A 27393-nucleotide genomic window follows, 5' to 3' on the forward strand; every position below is an offset into this window, starting at 1 on the left:
TGGGGGGGGGGGGGGGGAACGCATTTTTGCCCCCCCAAAAAAGCCTTCCCCCCCCCCCAAAAAAAAAAGAAGAAAAAAAAATAATAATAAAAATAGATGAATAAACAAAGAAAATAAAATAAATATGTATATATATATGAATAAAAGGGGAAAATATGGCTAAAAACGGCAGCTTTTGGACTGTAAAATGTCAAAATTTTCAAGCTCGCTCGCTTCGCTCGCTCGCATCCAGCAGTTGAGCCCGGTGCGCCTCCCCCTTAATTTCTAAAGCGAAAAACATAGCTACGACGGCAGTTGTTGGCCTCTAGAATGTCAAAATTTTCAAGCTCGCTCGCTTCGCTCGCTCGCATGCCATTCTCCTAATGTTGCTGACAGTAATTGCCAGTAGTTGCGCCCGATGCCCCCACCCCTTAATTTCCAAAGCGACAGATAAATATAGCTACAAACGGGGGTTTTGGGACTGTCAAATGTCAAAATTTTCAACCTCGCTCGCTTTGCTCGCTCGCATTGAATCCTTATGCCATTCAGCTGCCAGTAATTGCCAGCAGTTGCGCCCGATGCGCCCCCATTAATTTCCAAAGTGACAGATATAGCTACAAACCCCAGTTTTGGGACTGTAGAATGTCAAAATTTTCAAGCTTGCTTGCTTCGCTTGATCGCATTGAATCGTTATGCCATTCTCCTAATGTTGCTGCCAATAATTGCCAGCAGTTGCGCCCGATGCGCCCCCATTTATTTCCAAAGCGAAATATATAGCTACAATTAAAACTCCAGTTTTGGAACTGTATAGAATATCAAAATTAGTATATAATTTGTCGATCGTTTCACACCGTCATTCCATAATCCATGTAAGGAAAACTTACAATGTTCCTCAATGACTGCGTTGTTGAATCTATCACATTCCGTCATGTATTGTAGTCCCATTATTGCTCACGCACAAGCATACAGACCGTCAAAATTACTTAATGGTTCCCCCCCCCATGTTTCGACCCACCGTACGCCACTTTACATATATATATATATATGTAGAATATATATAACTATATATATATATATATATATAGAGAGAGAGAGAGAATATTATATATATATATACATATATATATATATATAGAATATAATAGATGTGTGTGTGTGTGTATGTGTATATTGTGTAACATACTAGTATGCTTGAACCCCCTCCAATGTTTGCCCCCCCCCCCCCCCCCCCCCAATCCAAAACTGCTTCCGGCGCGCCTGGTCCCTGAATATTACTAGTTTTGTCTGATTTGTATGTCTTATTTTAGTTTTTTTTTGTTCTTTTTTTGTTGGTTGGTTGTTGGTGTTGTTTTTTTTGCCTATACTCCTTGAAATGCACCATCTCAAAATTGTTTTAAGATAAGACTCAAGCAAAAGTTGTATTCATGCATAGGTAGTTTATAGTGAGGGCTGCTAAATTTCTCTTGATTATCCTAAAATGAAATACATGTACATGTATGTACAATGTTGCCTTGGTTGTTTCAGTATTACAAGTGTATATATTCTTAGGTTCTCTTTACCTCTCCTGTATTTTTTTCTTTCTTCTCTTTTTCCTTCTTCCTATCTGTTTCCCTCCTGCATCCCTATAGCTTTAGTCTCTTGTGTATTTGTACTTCGTCTTATAAATATGTATATTAAAAAAAAAATGTCTTTTTAGCTATGTTTCAATCAGATTCAACTACATTTTCAAATGTTAAAGGTGCACTCACTTCAAGCTGTGCGTTGTCACCTCCAGTTTGTCATTACCGAATTGTTACTGTTGTTACACGAATTGATCTGGAAATACATGTTCTATTGAATTGAATTGAATTGATCCAAATTGGGTAAAGTACCCATAAAAGAAAAAAATGTCATATACGAATCAAGCAAAGAAAGAACCAGGAGACAAAATCAACAGAGACAGACAATTTAACAGAAGAGGCAGGTGAAACACAGAAAGAACTATTATTTTGCCTTTGACAGTGATTAGGTCCTATATACTTACTATAGTATACGGATTTTTTTTTTTTTACCGGATTGAAGTATTATTCAGTATATTACTAGTATACGATTGAACGCTCCGTACGCATGGATGGCAACCCTACTGTTTATATCTCAGCGGTGCCCTCCGTTACCCTGAGCCTTGTACGATCTGTGCTATACTGTATAACGAATGGTCACGCAGTCGGCCTTTAAAAAAAAACATGAACAATGTGTGATGAATAAGAATATAAAAACAGTTCGACGTGATTCTTTTTTTTTTTTTAGTTCAGAAAAGGTGATGCCCGGCTTAGACAGGCATTATGATTATAAACACACTGACCGTTTTTATACAGTTATAGTACCTCCTTGGACAGACGCGGTGAGAACGGCGTCTGATTATATCTACATAATAATTATGTTCACTGGAGCAAGGACTGGAACGAACAAGACTAGAATAAGAAGAGGAAAATCGCAGGAGAATCATATCTACTGTACCCGTTCGAGCTCATGGGATGTATGATTCGTGGGCTGTATGACCCGTGGGTGTCGGTCTCGTGACGTGCACCCCAAATTACCCAGCTAAATAACACTGGAAGTGCATGTTTTTTTTTTAACGTTCTTGAAGCATTCGAAGTTGCGATGGTTGTTTGGACTGTCATAACGTTTTCAGAGCGTCTTTTTAGTGAAAGGTTTTCGACATAATTTCAAATGGACTTTAATTGTACATTCTTAAACGTTAAAAAACAATAAAAAACTTTTGGAAAGTCTTTTGGACGTTATAGACGTCAGAAAACGTTTCAAGAATATTCAAAACGTTCTGTGGACGTCCGCAGAAAACCTTTAAAACCGTCACAAGTTTGGAACGTCCAGAAGACCCTTTGAGAACGTCTGAGTATAGAGCAAACTTTTACTTCGATAAGAACTTTTAGAAAACTTGCAAAAAAAGTCTTAGAACTTTTCAAAAATGCATATCCTGTATCGTACAGAAATGAAAACCTTTAAAAGCCTATAGAATATGGGTGCAAATAAGGATTATATTGGGCGTCCTATCTTTTTTTTTTTGAGACTATAACAGGTGCAATCTGTGATTAATGTATCGTAATCCTAATAATAACATATCCTTGCCAATCCGTCCTAACGTCCTGTGTATTCCTATAGCTGATGTATGAAGAGTTTGTTTGCAAAAACCGATAAGTCCATTTTTGCCAAATGGAGATATTTGCGATTAAAGGTCAAGAAAAATAAAGAGAATAAAAAGAAAAAATGTGCTTCTTTTGGCCATAACTTCAAAAATGTGCCTTTATATGTAGTGACCAATATATCATTTAAAAGATATTATTTTGCATTTTATGACAGAGACCGTAATTCAACAAATCTTCAAAAATGGACTTATCGGTTTTTGCAAACAAACTCTTCATTGACACTCTTTTACATACCGGCAAATTTGTTGTATAAAGCTTGAAGACATGATCACTAAAATTAAATCACATAATCTTAGGCCTTTCAAAATACGTCTTACATTTGATATTGTGAATAAGTGAACAGTAACGTTAAAACAATTCTAACGCAGTTAGAAAGTTTGAGCCTAATTTTTTTTTATCTATTTCCACTAGATATCAAATTTTAGAATTTCTTACTTGAATCTTCATAGATATCATGAATATTCAATAGATGATATAGAAACCAATAAAATACGTATAGCGGACCTATAATAAAAGTAAACGGTCAGTGTGTTTGCTCGGTTGGAATTGGACGTTTTTAACACATATTTTAATCAATGTTCAACAAAAAATACTGACGGTCCGGGGAAAAACTTCCTGATGGACACGTTCGGTACTGTTAGTTTAATTTTGTAACGTCCGATAACGTTTTAGTATCTAAATATAAGAACGACCCAAGTCCATGGAAGACCATTTCGAGTAAGCTTAAAAAAAACTTCATATCTTTTTTATTTGTCCAATAATGTTCTATTTAACTGTGATGGGAAGGCAACATTGTATATACAAATTAGAACATATATTATTATGACAATTAACATTTACATTATTATTGTGGAGAGGCCATTTTGTGTGACGGACTTGGGTCGTTCTTTGAATCATTATGGACTTGGGTCTTTTCTGCCATAGAGATGAGAGGATGATAGAGGGCGCTACAATATGCATGTAAGCACTGCATGTAAGAATGACCCAAGTCCTTCATTCTTCATTTCAGGCACTTCCGGGGGTAATTAGGATTTATCATTTATACACAAGATGAGTCCATGCATAAACTACAATTTCCCATGTCAAACTGAATTTGGCCAAAAATTGGACTTGGGTCGTTCATATTCAGGTCTTCGTTTCCAAACGTTTTGTAAAGGTTGTTTGATCTTGTAACGTCAATTGACTTTTTTTATAATACAAACGTTTTCCACAATCATGTGCTTTGCGATGAATGCTAACAATAAGTCCAATTTTTTGACGTAATCAAGCCCTATTATTATGTACGTTTTAAACACGTTTGTAAGTGTTATAGACAAAGACGTAGCCTATAATCATTCAGAACCTCAAAAAACGTTGAGGAACCGTTCTGAAAACGTTATGTGTTTGCTGGGCTTTTGGTCCTAATTTAATCCCAATTGTAAAGTTACACTGGTTCTAGACGGGTTTTTTTTCCTTCTTCTTTCTTTCTTTCTTTCTCTCTTTCTTTCTTTCTTTTAGAGCGATACAATGCAATGCGATGCGATACGATGCGATGATGAAGCCACGACCGACGACGTCGGGACCCTCAGTTCAAAATCCTCGGGCGCTAAAACGCCCTCTATCGAGTGTGATCACACTCTACCGAGGCGCTGTGCGTGCGAGCCACAGAACTCTTGTGGTGCGAGCTCGCGGTGGTGGATGGCCGCTAAGAGGTTCTCTTTGGGTGTCTCAGTCGTGCTCATAAACAAGGCACAACAACATGCAGTGCAGTGTACACACAACAAGCAGTGTGACCAGCGAAGCTGACAGTTTCCAATCCGACACGTGTACGTGTTACACGTTACTACGTGTACTGACTACTGTACCTCGAGGCGAGGTACCAATATCTGACCTGTAATCAAAGCTACGCACTCTGCCTGTAGTGTAATACTGTTGTGTAGGCCTAGATCTTTTCCCGGGTTAGGTGCTGCTGTTGATTTCAGTTTTCCTGGGAGTGGAACCTTATTTACCGAAAGACAGCTCACTATCGCATGTCGTCGGTGCCCGCATGTCTACAAACACGATGGAACACTTGGGTAATCCTCTTTCATTAATTAACGTTAATCAGGGCCCTGTTTCATAAACATGATAAAGCTGTTCGTAAAGTTACGAACATCTTACGAGCGACTGGTGATCAGTTCTGATGTGCTATACTTATCAGAATTTCCATAATTCAGCACAAGAACTGATCACCAGTCGCTCGTAGACGTAAGACACTCGTAACTTTACGAGCAGCTTTGTGAAACACCCCGGCCCCAGTTCTGACGTGCTAGCGTTATAGAATTTCCATAATTCAGCACAAGAACTGATTACCAGTCGCTCGTAAGTTGTTTGTAACTTTACGAACAGCGTTATGAAACACCCTCAGACATAATAAACACTTGTAAAATAGGACCATTGATGTAGAATTTACTAACAGCTAACTTAACTTAGTCTTAGGGTTAGTGATAACCGTTGACCGAAAGATCGGTCTGTATCTGGTCGTCGGGGAAATGTTCCGCGGAGACTACGTCTGGCTTCACGGATCCCCTGGAGGAGAGCAATAACAGACGGGTCTTTCTGTCTGTGATAACCGCAGCGCAGCAGCGACCCTAACTGCGAAGCCTCAACGTGCAGCATTGGGCCTTGCGGTGCGGTCCCCAGGGCTACAGCGACCCCAACACGTGTATTATGTACTGTGTATAGCGCCCGGCGCCAAGGTTAAGGCCCGGTCCCACTGCCCTGGCCGATGGACACAAAACGTATGCAGAAAGGATACAGCGGACGAGCAAAATTTTGGGGATGGCTCCATCCGCTTTCATCCACTCCAGAAATTGACAAAATTTGCGACGACAGAACGGAAAAAGATCGGATGTGGGTAGTAACTTTAAATAAGTATGTAGCGGGGATGTTAAACGGATGTTCATTGAAAGCCCAGCGGATGGAAGGGGTTGACAGCTCCGAAGGGGTTACCGCAGATAATTGCGAAACGGACGCATAGCGGAAAGAGCGGATGCAGAGCGGATGCAGAGCAGATAAATCGGATGCATCACGTACGCCTAACACTACAGAAACAAACACTCTGTCCATTCTAAATACTTTATATACGAGATGCATACGCTTACATCCTTTCTATTTCTGTGCTATTAACAATGTATAGACATTCCATGTACCATATCTTTCCTCCCTCTTTCCGTTTTCAGCTGCAGCGGATGTGAGTTGCGAGAATGCCCAGAGGATGCAGAGAGGATACAGCGGACGTTTAAGGGATGATAACCGACATACAACGTTTGTTGCTTGTATGTCGTGGATTTACATCGTACATGGCGGAAAGTTCATCTGTTCTAAAAGTTTTAAGCAGCTTAAAACTTTTTGCGTGGATGAAATCACAGTGGACCAATGCTTGATGGATAGAGCGTATGAAACACGTATGCGATGAGTACACAGCGGATGCGTAGCGTTTTCCAACGGATGGCAAGATTTTTTTAACGTTTTACATCCTCTTTGCATCTGTAAGTGCAGTGGGACCGGACCTTTAGGTTAATGACTTACGTTAGACACTATCACAGACACAAGTCAGCTAACGTTAGAGTTCTCGTCTCTGTTGTAGTGTTTCTAGTCTCTAACCAGTTAGCTAGCACATAGAGTTCTGAGTTCTACTAACGTTAGTAAATTCAAGACCCTCTACTGTTAGAATTTACCAAAAATGCAGGCTGTACTCACTCGCCGCTAGAAACCCAGGATTGCCGGCTGTGGCTGTGCATGTACCCAGCTAATCGCACCAGCGACCTGCACCAGCGACCCCTACCCGTACCGATGTTACTGGTTTGATACAGCGCCTTGGGGCCGCGTCAGGACGGGGTTAGTATAGTACCCAGCCTCCAGATGTTGTGAGATTATCGTCTTATAAATTTATCAAAATAATATGTTTTATTACCCCATCATGATATCTCCGGTGCTTGTGTACTTTCGCAACTGATTGTTAAATGATCTCCAAACATGCACAAACTCACCCTTATTACTAAGTATTCAGCTAATTCAGTAACTTGCATCTGAGTCTCCAAAGTTGAGTTAAGTTGTAACACTTTTTAGTAGACATTACAAGTGTTGGAAAATTGTTGGAAAATCTTGATTGTTTGAAATGCTGCTCTAGCTCTAACTTAGCCCGACCAGACGCTGTGCAAAGCACAGTGTCTGACAGTAGAGGCAAGTACCTTCAGAGTGGGGAACCACAACACAACTACAAAACTTATGAAAATTTATACGTTTCTTATAAAAATGCTTGTATTACAGAAGTCCTTATTCCTAAGTCCATAGAGAGCCCTTATGATAAGTCCATGGAACAAAAAAATGACACTTTCTGGCACAATCCCTGACCGTCGGGGTTCATCGTTGCAGAATTCAAAATGGCGCCTTGACCGCTGCAAATTATGCGTATGCGCTGCGGAGAGATCTTTTGCGTGCGTGCGCTGCTTGAGTGTAGCAGCATAGTCGACAGCGCGACCTTTTGAAAGTGCATTCAGATTGTGTGACCCCCCGATATTCAAAATGGCCTGGCGTGAAAGACGATGGTACGGTTCGCACATGCTGCATGTAATCATCATTTTCGGTAAGTTGTAAAATGTGCATGTCAATATTGATAGCATAGATATGAAGTCTCATTAATGAAGATTTACATTAGATGAGTTTGAGGTGACAAAAAATGATCTAAAGTATCAAAACTCAAAGCGATTGCAATGCGATCGCTGAACTCTCTTTGTGTTGTGGGTCGTGACGGTACAGCCCTGTCACTATTTACAGCGACTGGGCTGTGTATAGTTAGCTCTAACTATACACAGCCCTGTCGCTGTACGAAAGTGTAAGTCACAACAGGGCTGTACCTTGTGGACACTACCTAATCTTATAATTCCGGGGCGGCGATTCTGTTTTGAATTTACTGCACCATATTTGTTACTCAGACTACATAAGATGAAAACTTTATCTATTTAGCTACTGTCTTCAGCTATTGATATTGACCTACCGTGGTACATATTTCACATCTTACTAAAAATGACACCTTTTTTAATCCTGTACACCGCAGAAATCGTAGAAATCGCAGAAATGATTTGAAATGTCGGCACAGCACTGCAAAATGATGGGCAAAGGGGGCGCTGTCGACCATGCGGGCGTACAAACTCTAGCAGTGCAATTTGCATCGTTCAAAGCTGGGAAAGATTTATTTTGAATCGCCCAGCGATGATCACAACATTCCGGGTTAAGATTGGACTTTTTGCTCAGTGTATGTTGTATGAGGGCTCACTATGGACTGATATACCATGCTCATAATAGTCCAAGCATCTCAATTCACGTGAGTGATTCATAAAATTTGTGATAAGAACATGGAAATTTTCAACAGTTTTGTTGTGTGGTTGTGTTCGAGGGGTTTAGTAGATTGGTGTATCACAGACCGTCAGACGTTGTGCGCCAGCACGACGTCTGGTTGGGCTACTCTAGCTCTAGTTGTACACAAGCACAGTACCAGGTACGAATAAATTTATCTTCAGCGCATGCACAAGGCCAAGTGTCGATTATTTGGTCTGAATGTAGCCACACAGCAGCTTTTTCTATGGTGTCGTTGAAAAGCTAAAATTTATTTTTCTCTTTTCCTCTGCCAAGTTTTGCATTAGCAGTGTAGCTTCAAAGCGGTTGAGCATGTGCACAAGTGTGCGCTGCAACTTGTATCTTTCTTTTTCTTTTCTACCTTTTCTTCTTTCGTTTTTAGGTAGAATCTACAGGCCCATAACTAGGGCCTGATCTATACCTAAATTTCCCTATCTTTCCTTTCAATCATTTCTTTGTGTTTTTCCTCTTGTCTAACTTTCTCAATTTCCTAATTAACTGTACTTACTGCCAAATTGTTCTTTTTTTCTTTCACAGGTTATTTTTCCCTCCAACTACAAGGGTCTTTCCTTTTTATCCTCTCCCATATCTTTTTCTAACGTGTCTTTCTAATGAATCCTTCTCTCTAGGCATTTTCACATCAGCCCGATGTTTCGAAATAGCGCGCTATTTTCTGACTTGGGAAATTAAAAAATATCTCGAGCTTGGATTTTTATCGGGCTGATGTGAAAACGCCTTTTGTTTCCTTTTCACCCTGCATGATACAGTTGCCGTGTTTTATTGTTTGTATCCTTGATGTTACCAATAGCAGCTGCTAGGAAGGGATTCCGTGAAGCCAGACTTTGATAAGACAAGATACAGAGTGCGATATATCGGTCAGCTGCTATTATTACTGCAGTTGTAATGGTGCAGTTAATGGCAAATCTGCAGATAATAGCAAATTCATTTCCAAAATGGAGCCCATGTCCAAGATATAGTAGTGTCAAATGTGCCAAAATTCATGAAATGATGCAGTGTGTATGGTTCTGTTTTTAGTACTTACAGTCGACCTTGCGTAAGTCGAATAATCACCTTTTAGAAGTCAAAGGTCTTTTCAAGTCTTTTTCTGTTCGTAAATATTTTATAGATCTTAATCCCTCACAAGTAAACTTTTCTCTAAGTCGCTATTTCTTCAATCCAAATAGAACTGACTTGGGCGAGGTTGACTGTATTTGGAAGGATACAAGGTAAGAGCTTGCCCATTGAAAATCTTTGCTTAAATTTTCCAGGAGCTGGCTATAACCAGTGAAACTTGGCTCTCTGCTTTGCAATCAGATTTCCGGGAGAGCGTCCGTCTGGCTGGAGTGTTTTTCTTCTACCTCGCTTTGCTGATGCTCTTCCTGCTCTACTTTGGAGGACGCATCCAGAAAATCCTCGAGAGTCTGATGCCATGGTTCACAAGTGAGACTCAAGAAAAGAAGAGTGAGTAATCTGGGATCAGATGCTGTGGAATACTACTGTATTGAAGCAAGGCATAAATGCAGAGGATTTAGTGATGAACTTGATATTCTCAACGTATCTGGAGATACAGTGAATTATTTATGCCCAAGAGACTGAGAGGCACAAGAACAAACACATTTGATAGATCTGTGCATTTTGTAGCAATAATTACATGTCGCTTACCTAGATACATGTATGAAAAAATGAACATTCTAGCACAAACACCACTTCACCATTCACTACTAGTGTTTTCACAGCACCTCAAAATTAGTTCTCGTTGTCACCTGACCATGCCCTACCACTTGTACAAATTTTGTTTGCCCCCCCCTTTTTTTTTGCCTGCAAAGCGAATGTGAGACACGAGCGTCACTTTCTTGTCACGTCGTCGGCACCGACAGCAGCTGCGGCCACTACAGCATCATTGACAATTTGGTGCACTCTCAACATTCCACAGCTTTTAGCTATGACCACTAAACTCATGCCACAGGTACAGAACCTGAAACTGCTGGGCTAGTTTGAATGTGGATCAGGTCTGACGAGGCCAAAGGTCAAGAGGTCAATGGGTCAATGAACTTTGCCTGATAAGCGCTACACCCCGAGTATTTTGTGGTGTACTCTCAACAACTTTCCACAGCTTTGAGCTATGACCAACCAAATTTGCACCACAGGTACATCACTTAAAGATGGCATTCAAATCTGTCTCTGAATGTTGGTGAAGTCTGACAAGTTCAAAGGTCAAAATGTCCATGAACTTTCCCTGATTAGCAATTAATAGCACTGTACTTGTGATATTGAGGTGTGCTCTCAATAACTTTCCACGGCTTTGAGCTATGACCACGAAACTCACATCACAGGTACATCACTTAATGAAGACTGTCGATTAGAAATATTGGTGAAGTCTGGCCAGGTCAAATGTCAAAAGGTCAATGAACTCACTATGAAAAACACTATAAACAAGCATTGTGATATATAGGCAAGCCATTGCTTGACATTTGACTTGTTATACTATCAAAGATTCCAATATACCAGGTAATTTTTCTTTGATCTTTTGAGAAGACATGAATTACATCTGTGAATAGCAGACTAACAAGCCAGTAAAAGTATTGAATGGCCACAAGACATCACATACCCCGAGCTGAGTCAAGGAGATGATTCTGCTCATTACAGACAAAAATGTATGTGTCTTGTCAAGGTGATTGCAACATTTGTGGGTAGCATGCATGTTATATTCGTTTTAATGACCAAATTGGCATACAACCATTGAAATGATATTTAAAAACCTGTATTCTGACGCTTACATGTGTTTATTGTTTTGCAACACCTCTTTTCCATACCAGAACTACCTGATTCAGTTCTAGCCGAACAACGAACAATAGCCAGAAAGAAATTGCAAGAGGATCATGAGAGCAAGGTATGCAGTTGTGATAATTTTGCTAGTCTACGTTGGAACATGGGTTGTCACATTTCAGCATTTTTTAAAAATATTTATTTAACTTTTTTTATTGATCGTCTGGAATTCTTAAAGATCTGCATTTTACTCAATTAACAATTTGTGGTATGCTAGTTTTCATACTTTGATGAATTTGAATTAAAAACCAAAGCATGCATGTAGCGTGATGTCTCATGTATTATAGATTCAATGAGAACTTGTTGCTGTGGACTGCAGGATAATACATTGAGCTTGTTCTCTTTCATGAAAACAAAGCCAGTCACTCATGAGCTTTGTGCATTAAAAGTCAACTGCAGCTCATGATAGAATTGAGGATTATCAATGTGAACGGCTGATAATATCTAATCAAATATTGCCCCAAAGATTCCTGAAGATTCATCTTGGTGTATGTATACAATGTCAGTAAGGAGACATGCTCTTCAGTTCCCAGAATTTTTTTCAGATTTTTAATCATGATTAATTGCAAACATCATGAATTTGTACTTAAACTTTGAACCTCAGTTGATATTTTATGATTTTTTTTCATGCTTTTTTTTTTGGGGGGGGGGGGGAGGGGGGTTAGTGTATACAGAGCAAATGAAAAGATGCAGGGAACTTTTGAAAAAGCATTGTCATAGTCACATGACAAAGATGATAGCAACTCACAAAGAATGTTATTTTGTGTTTACCAGTTATTATCCACATACATTGTAACAAGGGAGTGATTGTGACTGTGTAGTCAAGGATGAAGACATCTGTGATACGAGTACATCAGTGACTTGCATTGTTACATACTATTGTGTGTATGTACATAAAGTGTAAAGCATTAGTAATTATGGAAAACAGATTTTTAAGGAGAAAAACAACAACTTAAGAAGATTACTGTTTCATCAACTTTAAGGTATCTTGGTTATCTGTTGTATACAGGGTGTTTGAAGTGTTTTTGTTTTTTCTATTACATTCGTTAGTTACATATGATATTGATATACATACATATATATTTTTAAAATACATTTACTAGTTACCATACTGTTTGGAAAAAAAAAACTGGCCATGTCATGATAAAGATCCTTGAACTAGGTGTGATGCCATGCTTAGAATTTATGATATGTCTTAATTACATTTAAAAAAAAGGTGAATTATGCTATTGAAAATCAAATTTGAGGATAAGACTTGACTGTGCTCCATATCTTATCAGTTTCGTTTATTTACTCGTTTGCTGTTGTCCAGGCAGAAGGCTACAAAGAGAGAGTCCTCTTGCCTCGAGAAGAGGCTAAGAAAGCTGATCTTGAAAAGGAGTTCTACAGGTTTGCTGGCCCGGCCTGGAAGGGAAGAGGGGAAAGAACAAGGGTGAGTGTACATTTTTGTATGTTTCAAGTAGTACATAACCTCACAATGGGAGCCTCTCTGGGGAAGTTTGTGGGGAATAGGCGAGGAATTATCTAGGGCACTTTTGATATTCAGGGGCCTTTCACAGGTGGTTCAGAGCCGCTTCAGAAGATTGCCAGCAGTGATTTAGATGTCTGTTAGTGTTTTAGATTGCCTGAAATTGCTAGTAAACCAGATAACGTATGCCATTTGTGGGGTTGATTTTGTATGCATGTTGGTTTTATGCGATATGATTAAGTAGTGAATACACCTTGTTACATTGGCAGGTGCAAGTTTTTGCAGTCTAACACACCATTGTATTATTCCTTGCTAGTTTGAAATTTTTTTTTCTTTTTGTCAGTTCAGTTCAATGACATTTATTTCCAGTAAACAATTGATAAGTAAAAATAACAATGCCATCATTTGAACGTGCTGGGGTCACATCTCTAGAAATACAAAAAAAAAGAGAGAAAACTTGCAGTGAGTGTGTCTTTAACGTAAATGAATGTAGTACCAGTATACACTACTATTTGAAGTTATGATAGATGGAGATACAACACAGAGATATCACAATAGTGGTGTGAACTGTCTAAAGGCTAACGATATGATCAGTGACTATTGTATGTAGTCAAGATTTAAGAATATCATTATGAGAAATGAAATTAATATTGTAAAATCAGAAGTACTTTCTTTCTATGGCGAAGTAGTACTGGACTGTATGTAGATACTCGTACACAGGAATATATTGTATTCTTGTGAGTAGAGGTAGTCACAAGGTAGTTTAGACAATGCACCCGTGAAGGACCTGTCGGGCAGCTGCTGATTTGCTGATTAGATTTAGGGTGCAATCCAACTCAGACAGAAGTCGCTGAAAGTTTGCCAAAAAATATTATTTCTCAAGACCTAATTTGATTTAGAAATATCATGTGTTACAATGATTTGGTGGGATGAATAGAAATGAATAGACTGAACACTCTATTTGAATGAATGAGTGGGTGATATATTGTCGCTCAAGCTCCAAAGGTTATTAGCTCACCTGAGCCAAAGGCTCAAGTGAGCTATTGCGATCGCCCTTCGTCCGGCGTCCGTCGTGCGTCGTGCGTCGTCCGTCGTGCGTCGTCCGTCGTCCGTCGTCCGTCGTCCGTCGTCCGTCGTCCGTCGTCCGTCGTCCGTCGTCCGTCGTGCGTCGTGCGTAAACTTTTTACATTTTCATCTTCTTCTTGAAAACCCCATGACCGATTTTCATCAAACTTGGCAGGTAGCATCCCTAGGGGGTTAGGAACTCAATTTGTTAAAATGGGCACCATGCCCCACCCAGGGGGCCCCCAGGGGGGCCCAAACCCCCCAAAATTAAGGAATCTGTAAAAATCTTCTTCTCTAGAACCAGAAGTGATAGAGCTAAGTTAATACTATGAGTTAGTACATTGATGACTGTAGTTTCAAGTTTGTTCATGGCAGAATCAGGGGTGCCCCCCTTGGGACCCAGGGGAGGGGGGTGGGGAAGGGTTCTAATGGGGCCTAAATTGTACATTTTCATCTTCTTCTTGAGAACTCCATGACCCATTTTCACCAAACTTGGCAGGTAGCATCCCTAGGGGGTTAGGAACTCCATTTGTTAAAATGGGCACCATGACCCACCCAGGGGGCCCCCAGGGGGCCCAAACCCCCCAAAATTAAGGAATCCGCAAAAATCTTCTTCTCTAGAACCAGAAGTGATAGAGCTAGGTTAATACTATGAGTTAGCACATTGATGACTGTAGTTTCAAGTTTGTTCATGGCAGAATCAGGGGTGCCCCCCTTGGGACCCCGGGGGGGGGGGGGGGGGGGGGGGGGGGGGTGAGGAGGGGTCCTAATGGGGCCTAAATTGTACATTTTTATCTTCTTCTTGAGAACCCCATGACCCATTTTCACCAAACTTGGCAGGTAGCATCCCTAGGGGGTTAGGATCTCAATTTGTTAAAATGGGCACCATGCCCCGCCCAGGGGGCCCCCAGGGGGCCCAAACCCCCCAAATGAAGGAATCTTTAAAAATCTTCTCTAGAATCAGAAGTTATAGAGCTGAGATAATACTATGAGTGAGTACATTAATGACTGTAGTTTCAAGTTTGTTCATAGGAGATCCAGGGGTGCCCCTCTTGGGGGTGGGGGTGGTTGGAAGGGTCCAAATGGGGGCCTGAATTGTACATTTTCATCTTCTTCCTGAAAACTTCATGATGGATTTTTGTCAAACTTGGCAGGTAGCATCCCTAGGTGGTCAGGATCTCAATTTATCAAACTGGGCACCATGCCCCACCCAGAGGGCCCCAGGGGGCCCCAATTCCCCCAAATTAAGGAATCTTGAAAAAATTGGGCCCTTATTGTACATTTTCATCTTCCACTTGAGAATGCCTCGTCAAATTTTGGTAGAGCTGTGAATAATTTAGATTAGTGACTGCGTGAAAGGTGAACTTGCGATACTCAGGTGAGCGCTAGACCCGCGGGTCTCTTGTTTCAATTAGCCCATAAAATTTCATTTTCTTACCATAACGTCAGCTCTGAATGTCCAGTGGTAATGAAATGTTTGGTTGGTGGGAAGGAGGAATGGTACCTGGATCAAATGTCCAAAGATGTTGGGCAAAGCTCACCAAATTTGGCTAGAATTTTAATTTGCAGCCATAATGTCAGCTAAAACAGTTATACTGGGAATGCAACATGACAATAAAGATAGAAGTAATGAGAAATGTAGAGGGGTTTAAGACAATCGGTCAAATATCTGAATGAACTTGACGTACATTTGATAAGGGGCCATACGTTGAGCAGAATCTAATAACATGAGACCACTGCATTACCTGAGTCCATTTTGTGAAGCAGTTGAATTAGCTCTAGGTAACAGTTGTGTTGCATTCATTCATTCATTTTGTGTTTCTTCATGAATTTTCAGTGCCTGCTATCAAGTATCAAGCTTGCAACACTATTTTCATTTTTTTTTTCCGTGTAGTCAGATGATGACTCTGACTCTGGGACTCTGGGAGAGGGCCCTCAGTCCCGTCCTGCCCTGAGACGTAGGGACCTTGAGGGTACCAGCCGGGATGCAGCCATTGCCAGGAGGCTTCCCGAAGCCGCCACAAATCCACCAAGACCTCTACCTCCTCATGGTCCAGAACCAAAGCAGGCCAAACGAGTGAGTCCCACAGCCTAGGAGAGGGAGCGAGAGAGAGAGAGAGAGAGATGGGAGAGGGGTGGAAGGGGTGGAAGTGGGGGGGGGGGGGGGGGAGAGAGAGAAGGAAATGCAGTCAAATCTGACAAGAGCAACCACTCAAGGGAAACATAAATGGTGGCCGTTAGAAACAGGTGTGGCCATTAAGACAGTTTAGCTGGCCCCGTACATACAGATTTGTAAATGAATATTCAGTTGAGTTCATTTATAGATTTCTGCAACTTTTCCATGATACAAAATCGAAAGAAAAGGCAATACTCACAGAGAGCAAAATGCATGAAGTAAACTTAGAATAAAAAATGCCTAATACATGAATGATTTAGGAAGTGATAAATTCAAATACTTATGAACATATATGTAGATATGTCAGTGGTTGTTTTTTTTTTTTTTTCAAGCAAATCATATAAAAGAACGAATCATATATCTATCATGCAGAAAATAACTATTTTCACCTGTGATGGAACACTTGTGATGGAACAAGTTAAAATTTTGTCAAATGTAAAAAATCACAAGATGTTTATTGTTGACTTTTTAGTTTCTCAAACTGTTGGTTGATAGTGTAGTTGGCCTTTTATAAAGTAAACCCAAACTGAAATACAAGTCTGGATTAAGTGAAAGCACTCGTAGTAGAAGACATCAGTAAAAGTTTGAGGAAAATAGGGCAATCCCTTCGAAAGTTATGAATTTTTTAGAGTTTCAGTGCCATCATGGCTTGATAAGACTTTCTTTACTACAGCTCATGATGTCATGTATGGACAACAATATATAAAGAAAATATGAAGAAAATTCAACACATGTTCACTTTTCTAGCATAATGACAGAGAACTTGAGGTAATTACAATTTTTTTTAATTCTATTATACATGTAGTCGTTCTTTTTCTTGAGTGCATTGATGGAAACATATTCACTATGTGTTGATGTGCTATATAAAACTGTAATGTAACATTTGTGCTTTTGTTCTCATTTTGGTCCAAGGTTATTGAATTGCCCGAAGAACCAGAGCATGGATCTCCTGAGGTAAGAATCTGCCAAGTAGAACATAAGAGGGAGGCATTTATCGGTGCAATGTATGATGTGTCAAAAGAAAATGACATTTGAAACAAAAGTGCAAGTAGGACCTTTGTCTCACATTTAGTGAAATACAATTCTTGTATTGCAAGAGTTTTCATTGCCTCTTAGCTCTCCAAAGATTGTGCTTATATTTCTGAAAAACTGACTGACGGATGTTTGGGTAAAGTCATTCTCGGTAGAGATACAATAGCTGTAGATTCCAGTTTTATGTTTCCTATTTGCATTGGCATTTGCTTGTCTATGCTTGCCTCATTTTTCAAGTAAGTCTGTAGAATGACAGTTTTATTGATAAAGATAAAAGAAGGTTGATATGATGGTTCACACAGTAGAGTGTCATAGTTTTTTGTGCTTCGTTGTGGATTAAATTATGTATTTGTATGGAAAGAGTTATTAGGGCTTGACGCTAACTTTTTTTCTCTTGTGGTCTGTTGGGCCACTAAAGTTGTTAAATTTGAACTTTTGGTGGTCCAAAAAAGAAATGTTTTGGCCCCAAATAAAAGGAAATGTAATAAGTCACTTTGAGTCGTAGTTCCCTGATCGGGCCGCGAAACGATAACCTCTTTGAAGTTTTGTGGTCTGACATCAGTTTTTAGTGGCGCCGGCTACTGCTAATGTCAAGCCTTGGTTACGTATCCGGGCAATTACCCCCTGGCTAAATACTGGTTAGTGGTAAGGTCAGAGTAAAGGCTAGGGTTAGGTTCAGGGTTAGGAGTTTGGATTAGGGTTTGGATTAGGATGAGGATTAGGGCCATGGGAAGGGTATGAGTAATTGCCCAGGGGGTAATTGCTTTAGACCCCTTGGTTATCCTCTGATGACCAGTAGATTCCTGCAGGAATAGAGAAAGTGAAGCAATATTCACTGGATATATTCACTTCCCTTAGCCAAATTGGGAAACATACAGCTGTATCTTAAATTTTGGGGTAGGGGATGCATTAAAAAGGTGTAGTATGTAGTAGTTCCCATAGGGGGCATGGGATGGGGCTACTGGAGACCGAAACGGTTTGTGAGGCTCCTGAAGAGGTACTTTTAATCAGTTTAACATGCTATCAAGGGCACCACAAAAAATTTGCAGCAGTGATGAATATGTTTGAAGCCTTAGTGAGCATCCAGACCCTTTGGGGCTCTTTGTTTTGTCTAGTTTTCAACCTACCAGATACGGCAAACTGTTCTTTCTTTTTCACTAGACGGCATCTATTTGCTTTTCAGTGATCTGTCGGCATAGATTGTGTGCAGTCAAGTCTAACCAGGGAGGTGTTAGAAAAGGAGAGACAACTCCTGCTCTCCTTTGAAGTCATGCGCGGCACCGCCGAGAAGTTATGCGCTTAACTACTGGTGGAAATCAGGTGCTTCGACAAAAGAGAGCATCAATAATCGGGACTAGCGCTCTCACATCTAGAAATACTTGCCCCCAGTGCATTTCGCTCTCTCTCTTTCAATGTGATGGCAACAATGAATTTGTGTACCTTGAATTGGAGCAGCGAATCAAAATGCGGTGTAAAACTGACAATTTTAACAGCAAATAGTTTAAAAGCAAGCTGGTGCACGCTTTAGCGGAGTACTTTATTTGAAAGATCAAAATATCCCAGATTAAAGGATAGAAAACTAACATGCAGAAATGTGCGCATTATTGAAAAATATTAGGTTTTTAAGATGGCCTAATTTTCATTTCATTTCAATTTGTGCATTACGAAGAAACTAGAAATACATGTTTATGATATTGAATTCTTTCCTAAACTACTCTTAATCAATTCGAGTATTTCATTTAAAATTTTACGGGGAAATAAAGCTTGTTATTCAACGAAAGGTGAAATACGTTCTTCGTCTCCGAACTTCGCCTTGCAACTAGAGCGGTGCAGAGCATATGACTTCAAAGCGTATAGTGGAATGCTAGACATTCCATTGTAACGCTTTGAACCAAAACATGTGTTTGCATGAATTACGAAGAGTTGTCTCTCCTTTTTAGCTCACCTGAGCCGAAGGCTCAAGTGAGCTACTGCGATCGCTCTTCGTCCAGTGTCCGTCGTGCGTAAACTTTTTACATTTTCATCTTCTTCTTGAGAACCCCATGACCGATTTTCACCAAACTTGGCAGGTAGCATCCCTAGGGGGATAGGATCTCAATTTGTTCAAATGGGCACCATGGCCCACCTGGGGGACCCCAGGGGGGCCCAAACACCCTAAAATTAAGGAATCTTTAAAAATCTTCTTCTCTAGAACCAGAAGTGATAGGGCTTAGTTAATGCTATGAGTTAGTTCATTGATGACTGTAGTTTCAAGTTTGTTCATGAGGGAATCAGGGGTGCCCCCTTTGGGACCCAGGGGGTGGGGGTGGGGAGAGGTCCTAATGGGGCCTAAATTGTACATTTTCATCTTCACTTTGATATCCCCATGTCTGATTTTCACCAAACTTGGTAGGTAGCATCCCTAGGGGGATAGGATCTCAATTTGTTCAAATGGGCACCATGGCCCACCTGGGCGGCCCCCAGGGGGGCCCAACCCCACTAAAATTAAGGAATCTTTAAAAATCTTCTAGCACCAGAAGTGATAGGGCTTAGATAATACTATGAGTTAGTACATTGATGACTGTAGATTCAAGCTTGTTCATGGGATTGGCGGAATCAGGGGTATCCCCCTTGGGACCCAGGAGAGGGGATGGAGAGAAGTCCTACAGTTGTAATGGGGCCTGAATTGTACATGTTCATCTTCTTCTTGAAAACCTCATGATGAATTTTGACCAAACTTAGCAGGTAGCATCCCTAGGGGGATAGAATCTCAATTCCTTGAAATGGGCACCATGTCCCTCTTTGGGGCCCCCTAGGCCCCCCCCCCCCCACATTAAGGAATATTTAAAATCTTCTACTCTAGAACCAGAAATGATAAAGCATAGTTAATACCATGAGTTTGTACATTGATGACTTTAGTTCCAAGTTTGTTCATTGCAGATCCAGGGCTGCCTGCAGACATAAGTTTCTAATGTTCTCGGATAAGAGTGTGCAAGAATGCATAGAAGGTGAAATTGCGATACTCGGGTGAGCATGTGACCCCCCGGGTCTCTTGTCTAACACCTCCCTGGTCTCACCTACATCATGTATTGCACACGTATGTTTGTCGAAAGGCATGGTTGAATGCCAGTAATAGAGGTAGATACATTGTATTCATTCCAAACATAAATGACGGCTTCTTGGCCTGGTGTCAAGGATTGTGCGGTCTGAAATAGTTGAGACTGTGTATTCAACAGAAATGCCGAAACAAGTATTTGAATGTAATCACTCATGTATGTTAAGTCTTTCTTTTCTTTTCTTTTCTTTTCTTTTTTGAATGGTTGCATGAGATAAAATGCAGCAGGTTTGTCAACCCTGAAGGTCTAAAACAAACGGGCATTTTCTGCAGCTGCATTGACTATGAATTGTTGCAGAATTACAGATGCTTCAAATTTTCAGTGCATTGTGTATACTGACAATGATTGTGAAGCCACTATTCTCTCTTTGTTTCCTTTTTTTAATCTATGTTCATCCAGTTGAGGGCTCGGGTAACTTGTGATGGCTCTTTTGTCTGTTGTGGGTTGAAAGAATTTTAGCATTTTCTTTTGTAAGTCCCTCGTTTAAATGTAATGAAACTTGGCAGAGATCATTCATAAAGTTTGAGAATCCCCTTCGCAACCCTGAAAATTAGATTCATTTCATGAGCTGGTATATTGTAGAGGAAGGTAATTCAGACATTTCCTCAGAATGATAAAACTGGAAACTTCTTTTTGAATGATGGAGAGGGAAGCAATAATATGAATTTCCAGTGAATTTATTCAGATTCTGAAAAAAAAAAATCCTACAGCTATTCTCAATATGGAAGGGGAGCATATTCTCAAGTGACATGGGGTTAGTTTTTCATTTCTTCTGTAAAACTCTGTGTTGTGTATTGCTATAAATCTTCATACATGATTTTAGGATACATTATTCTTTAAACATGCAAAATTGTGTGGCATTTGCAAAAGGGTTATTCGACCTTGAAGGATAGGGGAATGCGAAGTTTTTAGAATTATTCCTATGATGGGGGGCCATGGGCAGTGCCCAAAGGCTCAGAAGTGAGCAATTTCAGAGATCTTCTGCAGGTTCAGAAGTAGTTCAGTCAAGTCATTTTCAGACTGTCAGGCTTATATACAGAATGTTCATGACAGTTGCAGCACGGTAACCTGATTTGGTGCATGTGCATGAGATGATTAAAAGTTGGGTCAGCGCCCAAATTGATGTTTCATTTTTGCATCTTTGCCAAATCAGATTTCTGTCAAACTAGGCAGGAATCCTTCTCAGCAGTAGGGGATATCAAGTTTTTCAAATGCTTTAAGTGAAGTAGCCTATTTTAGAGCCAAAAGCTGCCCTGACACTTTCATGTATTTGAGTTTGCACATGGTGTGCACATTGGCACGTACTACTTCGTGACAGTGCTGGAAACATTCTTCGCAACATGTGGGAGCATAATTAGCCAATGCAGAAACGTGTGACAAAATTTTCAACACGTTCCAAGTTGCAGAAGCCAGTGCGGAAGCCAAATTCATTCAAGCGTCAGGGCGGCTGTAGGATATTGCTTGAAGGACACACAAGAATCAGTGTCCTTTGCTGATGAAACAGCATGCACCCTTGAAAGTTTTCCCTTTTTAGAAATCTTTTGATATATCATTGTTTTCTCTTGTTTCTGAGAAGGTTATTTAAGAGAGTCTTAGAATGTTGGAAAGAGTAGAAATGAGTTTTTCATATTATCTGCTGAGGAGCAGGTGATAGGAGAATTGTACTTGGCCCATTGAACAGAAATTGACAACAGAAGTGACACACAGGAATAGGTGATCTCAAAACCAACAAAAGACTCCCCAAATAAGACCTTTGTTCAGTTCTGATATTGTAAGAACTGATTCTTAGTGTTAAGATGAGGAGTTCCTCTGTTTTTAACAAAATGGAACAGATATTCAACACATTGAAAAAAAAATCTTTTGTTAAAGTGAAAGGACGTTGTGTGAGAATGCACTGTGTCTCCTCTTTTTTTCTTCTTTTTTTTTGTGTGTAGTGTTCCTCTACATAGAGGTGATTTAAAATTCCATGGCATCTTCAGTGTGAGGACTGTCGTATCATCTCAAAATACTCTGAACATTACAAACCCATTGTACACATTGTACACATACAGTGCTGTTGGCTGTTTTGAATGTTGTTTTGGGCAGTGTTCATGCAGTGTTTTCATACTCAGTAAGCTTTTAGGTGCTACTTGGTCAGAAAGTGGAAAATAAGAGAAGAAATATGGATCCAGAAAAACTGAAGAATATAATACTTTTAGTCGATTTCTTGCTTTCCAACTACAATTACTCCCGAAGAAAGTACCCCAAATTAGAAATCATCATTGCTGATGTAGCCTTTGATCCAGTGCAAGCAAGTCCATGTTTATACTCATTGTATGCTGTAAGATTCCATTTGTTTGGAAGGTGGAGAATCTTGGTCAAGATGTGGAGCCAGGAAAAAGAAAAACTGGGAAAGACAGTACTTTCAGTTGATTTCATGCTTTCCAAACTTCCTATTCGACACAGAACGATTGCTCTTTCAACATTTTTAATTGGTGATACACCTTTGATCCAGTGAATGTTGGTACATAGAATGTAGTAGGCATGTTGAATTGTGCTGCTACTTGAACAAGGCTATATCTGTGTTGTGTGTATAAACTGTCACAATCAGTTATTTGTGAGTCATAATGTTCCTTTATGACTGCTCATGATACATAAACCTTGAGCTTTCTTTTCAGATGTCTGATAAGATGGGAAAAAAAATACTTCCTTCAAACATCTGAATTATACTGAAAGATGAGAAAATTACATTGAATAATTATCTTTTAAATTATGAATTGGCTTACAGGAAGCTGCAAATGATGTCATAGTCTCATGGACCCAGGCTGGTTTTAGGTGTCCATGGGCATCTGTAGTAAACTATGTCGGTTTTCATTTTTTTCTAACATGTTGGTTTTACTTTTAGTGCAGTATCATTTGGACATTTCAGCAAGCACATTTTTCTTTCCTTTTCCACCTGAATATATATGCATCATTGCACACATTCATGCTGATCACACAAAGTTCCAAATGGCATGGATTAAGAACCAAAGAGATGTTGTTGGAGCTGCCAGCATATATGTGCCAATATGTATACATACATATGTGTCAATATGTATGATGTGCTGGTAGAAATTTTTGTGAGTTACCTTACTTTAAACATGACTCATGCATTTTTTTTTTTTTTTTTTTGCTTTGTCTGTTTGCATCTCAGTGTATTACCGTCATTATGAGGGGCGTCACAGGACAGCGCAAGACACGGAGATTTTTATACACGCATAAAGTCCAGGTAATGTGTTGTAATGTTGTGGGCGTAACAAACAAAATTGACAGTCCTGTTAGGCTAAATATACATTCTTCCTTTAGCTCATCTAGTGCAAGCAATCCCAAAGCAATTGGTGCCTATTTCAAACTGATCCATATATTCTCAGCAAAATTTGATTACCCATGACATAGCAGCTAACCGAAAATGTGCCCATTGTTGTTCTATTTTTTTTTTCATTAAAGGACAAGGTCACCTTCATAAACATGTGGGTTTAGAGAATACAGCAATATTAGAACACATTAGTAAAAGTTAGTGGAAAATTGGACAATCTGTTCAAAAGGTATACATTTTTAAAGTTTCAGATCCACGATCGCCGGATGTGAAGACAACGACAGCTTGTGATGTCACATATGTAGAAATATATAGAAAATTGTATATATGTAGAAATATAAAGAAAATTCAACATATTTTCACTTTTCTTGCATAATAAGTGAACACTTGACTTGCCTCTTTCAGAAGGTAGGGGGAATAATATTACCCTTAACATATGTCAGTGACAAGTGGAAGGAATGTGCACTTTTTTCAAAAAATAAAATTTTGTGAAATTGTCTTTATATTTTCCTTTTATAGTTCTACGCATGTGACATTATACACTGTAGTAGTTATCTCATCCAGCAGTGACTGCGCAGTCACTTAGGTAAAGACTCGTAACCTTTGAACGGATTTTCTTATTTTCCCCAAACTTTCACTGATGTGTTCTACTAATATTGCTGCATTCACTCAATCCACATGTATATGAAGGGGGACTTGTCCTTGAAGTTTCAGAGCTGTAGCCAACAACAAACATCACACAGCGAATTGTTGTCCATGATGGAAATACTGTGAAGGCGTGTGTTTGTTCCTGCGTCGTGGGCACACTGCGGAAAAAATCTGAATCCTTAGTTGCCACCGTAAGCCATGTTGTGTCTGCACAATACAATTGATGAAAGGGAGTGTGCAGGAAGAGTTCAAAACAAACTAAAGTCTGTGAGGGAAGGAACGAGAGATAGAAATAGGAGGAGGAGGAGGAAGGAGAAATGCTCCGTTCTTTATATATGTGATGAAGTGTATCATATGTATTCACTGTGTGGAAAAAAAAATGTGAGCAAAAATACTGGTGAAGTAATGTGATATTACTGGGTGTTTATACTGTTATATTCATGTGCAGATATTTTGCTCGTGACGAGGTCACAGACATTTTTGCGAGATGTTGTTTTGACGATTTTGACCTCCATGCTAGCAAAAGTGCACTAATGCCTGTCAGTTTGAGATATTTTTGTGTGTTGTTAAAATTTGTGGTCCAAGAGTGATTTGCGAAATTCATAGAAATTAAACCCTCGTGAAAGTAACAGCTTGTACAGTAGTCATCAGCTTGTGACAAGCAGTAAACAGGCATTTCTCTGTCGATATAGAAAGTCGAATAAACTTCACACATAAATTTTCCATTTCTCCATTTAGAATTTTTTAGTCCAAGCAGTTGTATCATGTTAAAAAACAAGACTCAGAAACCTTCTTTGATGGAAGATTAAATTGTCATACTGATTTCAGCTATTTATTCTGATGTTTCACACTTTGCTCACAAAATCAGGTCCTCTTTGACTGGATGATGAAGTTGGGCTACCATGAGAAGCTCTACACGCTCGTCACCGTGTACCCCCGACGGGACCTATCCCAGCATGCTCGGCAGAAGACGCTGCAGGAAGTCGGCATCGATGGAGATGCTGCCATAGCGGTGGAGGAGATCGAGAGGGACGTGGATTCGTAGCACAGTTACGTCACTCCTTGAGCTGGGTGGTAACTCGGTACAGAGGAATCATTCGAACTTGCTTTTTACTCTTTTGATGTGGTTGGGATGGACTTAAGTCCTTTGCTAATCTCTTCATTTTGTTGTTAGCCAATTAATATATTGGCATCAAGCTTCCGTCAAGCATGCAGCACACAGTCGAATTTGAAAGCCTTTTTTTAGTGTGCAATAGTTAGTGCTGTAATTCTGAATAGGGCTTATGCCATTCATATCTAATCAGAAGCTAGCCAGTTTACTGGGATAAAAAATCTGTGGCAAAGTTGTATTCCTCTTCTCTTTGATAGGAAAGGGGGATTAAAGCAAGGCCAGATGGGTAGTATAGTGCAGGACAGGGATATCGCTGAAAAGATTCATCTGATTAAAATATTCATTTTGTCACAATCAGTTGCAAATTACCTTTACTTGATAACTTGCTTCTTGCAAGGATAGATTACATTATGGAAGACATTTCAGGGCAGCTATACAAACACAGATGAATAGAACTTACAAGGGAAACTTATCCTTTGTACAACTTAACTCAGCAGCCTTATCCCATTCACTATTGAGTGATGGGCCTCTGCATACCTGGTATGCAAATGCCCATAAACATGTATTGTCAACTTTCCGCGATGGAGTTATACAGCATCATGCAATGCTGTTGTCACTGTGTAAGGGTTACATGTTTTGTTGTCGCTGTAGTCTTGGTGATGGTTATTTTCCAACAAGGGGAAAAAAAAAAGGAACGAATATTGGCCAGTTCTACGACATGGAGGTTGAGTGTAAATTTACACAACTTTGTACAGATAGAATCTGTCTTGACAATTCACAGAGAGTGAGATCGCAGTAGTGTAATTTTGAAGGTTGCAGTAGTCATGATAAGCACATCTCTGATGCTAAATAGGCATTTACTTAGTCTGCTTGGGTAGTTAAACAGTGTAATCAGGACTGGCATAAGTGTAAAAACAACAGAAAAAGAATGAAAAAGAAGGGGAAAAAAGAGATGAAGAGAAGGGATGAAATAAAAGAAGATACAGAGAAGGAGAGAAGGAAAGTAGGCCTTCCTGATTGGATCAGTCCTTTTATCTTCTGGTGGATATAGATAGGCATGACTGAATTCCTGCTTTTATTCCTTTGGTGTTACATTGGACAAATATTCCAGGGCTTGTGTATTGAGTGTAATTATTGAGGCGGAGATGATTGTGATAAGTCACTCTGTTTTTGAATTGATATTCAGCTTTTCTTTGTACCAATCTGCATTGGGAGGTATGTGGGTTCCTGTTGTACACTCGCTTGTGTTTCTGGCACTCCTGCTAGTTGTTATTTACGTGTGGTTAGCATTGTGGACTGAGATACGGAATGAATGACCAAAGCCCATTTTTGATGATGGAAACGGTCGCTTAAAAAGCACACATTCAAGTCAGAAGGTGCAGAGTGAATTTCTCCTCGATGACCTGCGTGACATCAACATGAGGTCATCTGGTGTTGATTTATGCATTTAATATTACCAGTGTGCTCAATGATACAACTGATATCTTTTGTAGTTAGTGGACATGCCAGCTCCCACAGTTCTTTACAAATCACAGTGGTGTGAGAGTTCATTCTCTTATTGATGTTTTTTGTTCATTTATCTTTACCCACTGAGGCAAGACGAACTTTGTAGAGGTTATGATGATCTCTCCTCAAACAAGCCTTACATTGATGCCTTCATTGGTTTTCCCTGCAGTCTCTTTACAAATACATTATTCATGCCGGACAAATGATAATAGCAACTTTGTGTGCATCGTGTCGTGGCTTTATCATGAAGTGTACAACTTCTGGTCCAATAGCTTTAATAAAATGTCTATCATTGTGACATGTTGACATGCATGTAACTTCCCAAATGTGCCACAAAATATATGTATGTACTCAACTGCAGTGTGTTATAACCATAATGATATATACTCCCTGAACCAAGGAGTTGTCTCAAACAGGTGTTTTCCCCACTTCTCCCCTCCCTGCACAATGTTGCTTTCCGTAGATTGAGTTTCTCTGTTAGGAGTCCCCCAATCAGCAACAGTATTTTACATTGCTATCATGCTCCTGCTAAGCAGACAGATGGCTGGAATAAGGTGGGTGAAATGTTTATACC

General features: G+C 39.8%; 1 protein-coding gene across 2 annotated transcripts; it reads left to right on the top strand.

The window, feature by feature from the left end:
- The first annotated feature begins 4943 nt into the window (after positions 1-4943).
- Positions 4944-26031, top strand: LOC139729722 (UBX domain-containing protein 8-like). 2 transcript variants are annotated; one of them, XM_071640651.1, is made up of 8 exons: positions 4944-5236; positions 9873-10019; positions 11375-11448; positions 12697-12816; positions 15812-15994; positions 17006-17047; positions 23393-23467; positions 25071-26031. In XM_071640651.1, exons 1-8 carry the CDS (start codon positions 5209-5211, stop codon positions 25245-25247), a joined length of 846 nt encoding a protein of 281 aa, XP_071496752.1. In that variant the 5' UTR covers positions 4944-5208; the 3' UTR covers positions 25248-26031. The 2 variants fall into 2 exon arrangements, with proteins under 2 accessions (XP_071496752.1, XP_071496753.1); XM_071640652.1 differs by lacking the exon at positions 9873-10019.
- Positions 26032-27393: the final 1362 nt, after the last annotated feature.

This window comes from Diadema antillarum, unplaced genomic scaffold (genome assembly GCF_040938485.1).
Source record: "Diadema antillarum isolate AM-2024a unplaced genomic scaffold, OU_Dant_1.0 seq00000254_RagTag, whole genome shotgun sequence".
Taxonomy (NCBI): domain Eukaryota; kingdom Metazoa; phylum Echinodermata; class Echinoidea; order Diadematoida; family Diadematidae; genus Diadema; species Diadema antillarum.

Coding starts and splice junctions, on each gene's coding strand:
- LOC139729722 (XM_071640651.1), top strand. CDS start 5,209: ATGTCTACAAACACGATGGAACACTTGG. Junction 11,449..12,696: donor AAGAGGATCATGAGAGCAAG/GTATGCAGTTGT, acceptor GCTGTTGTCCAG/GCAGAAGGCTACAAAGAGAG. Junction 15,995..17,005: donor AACCAAAGCAGGCCAAACGA/GTGAGTCCCACA, acceptor TTTTGGTCCAAG/GTTATTGAATTGCCCGAAGA.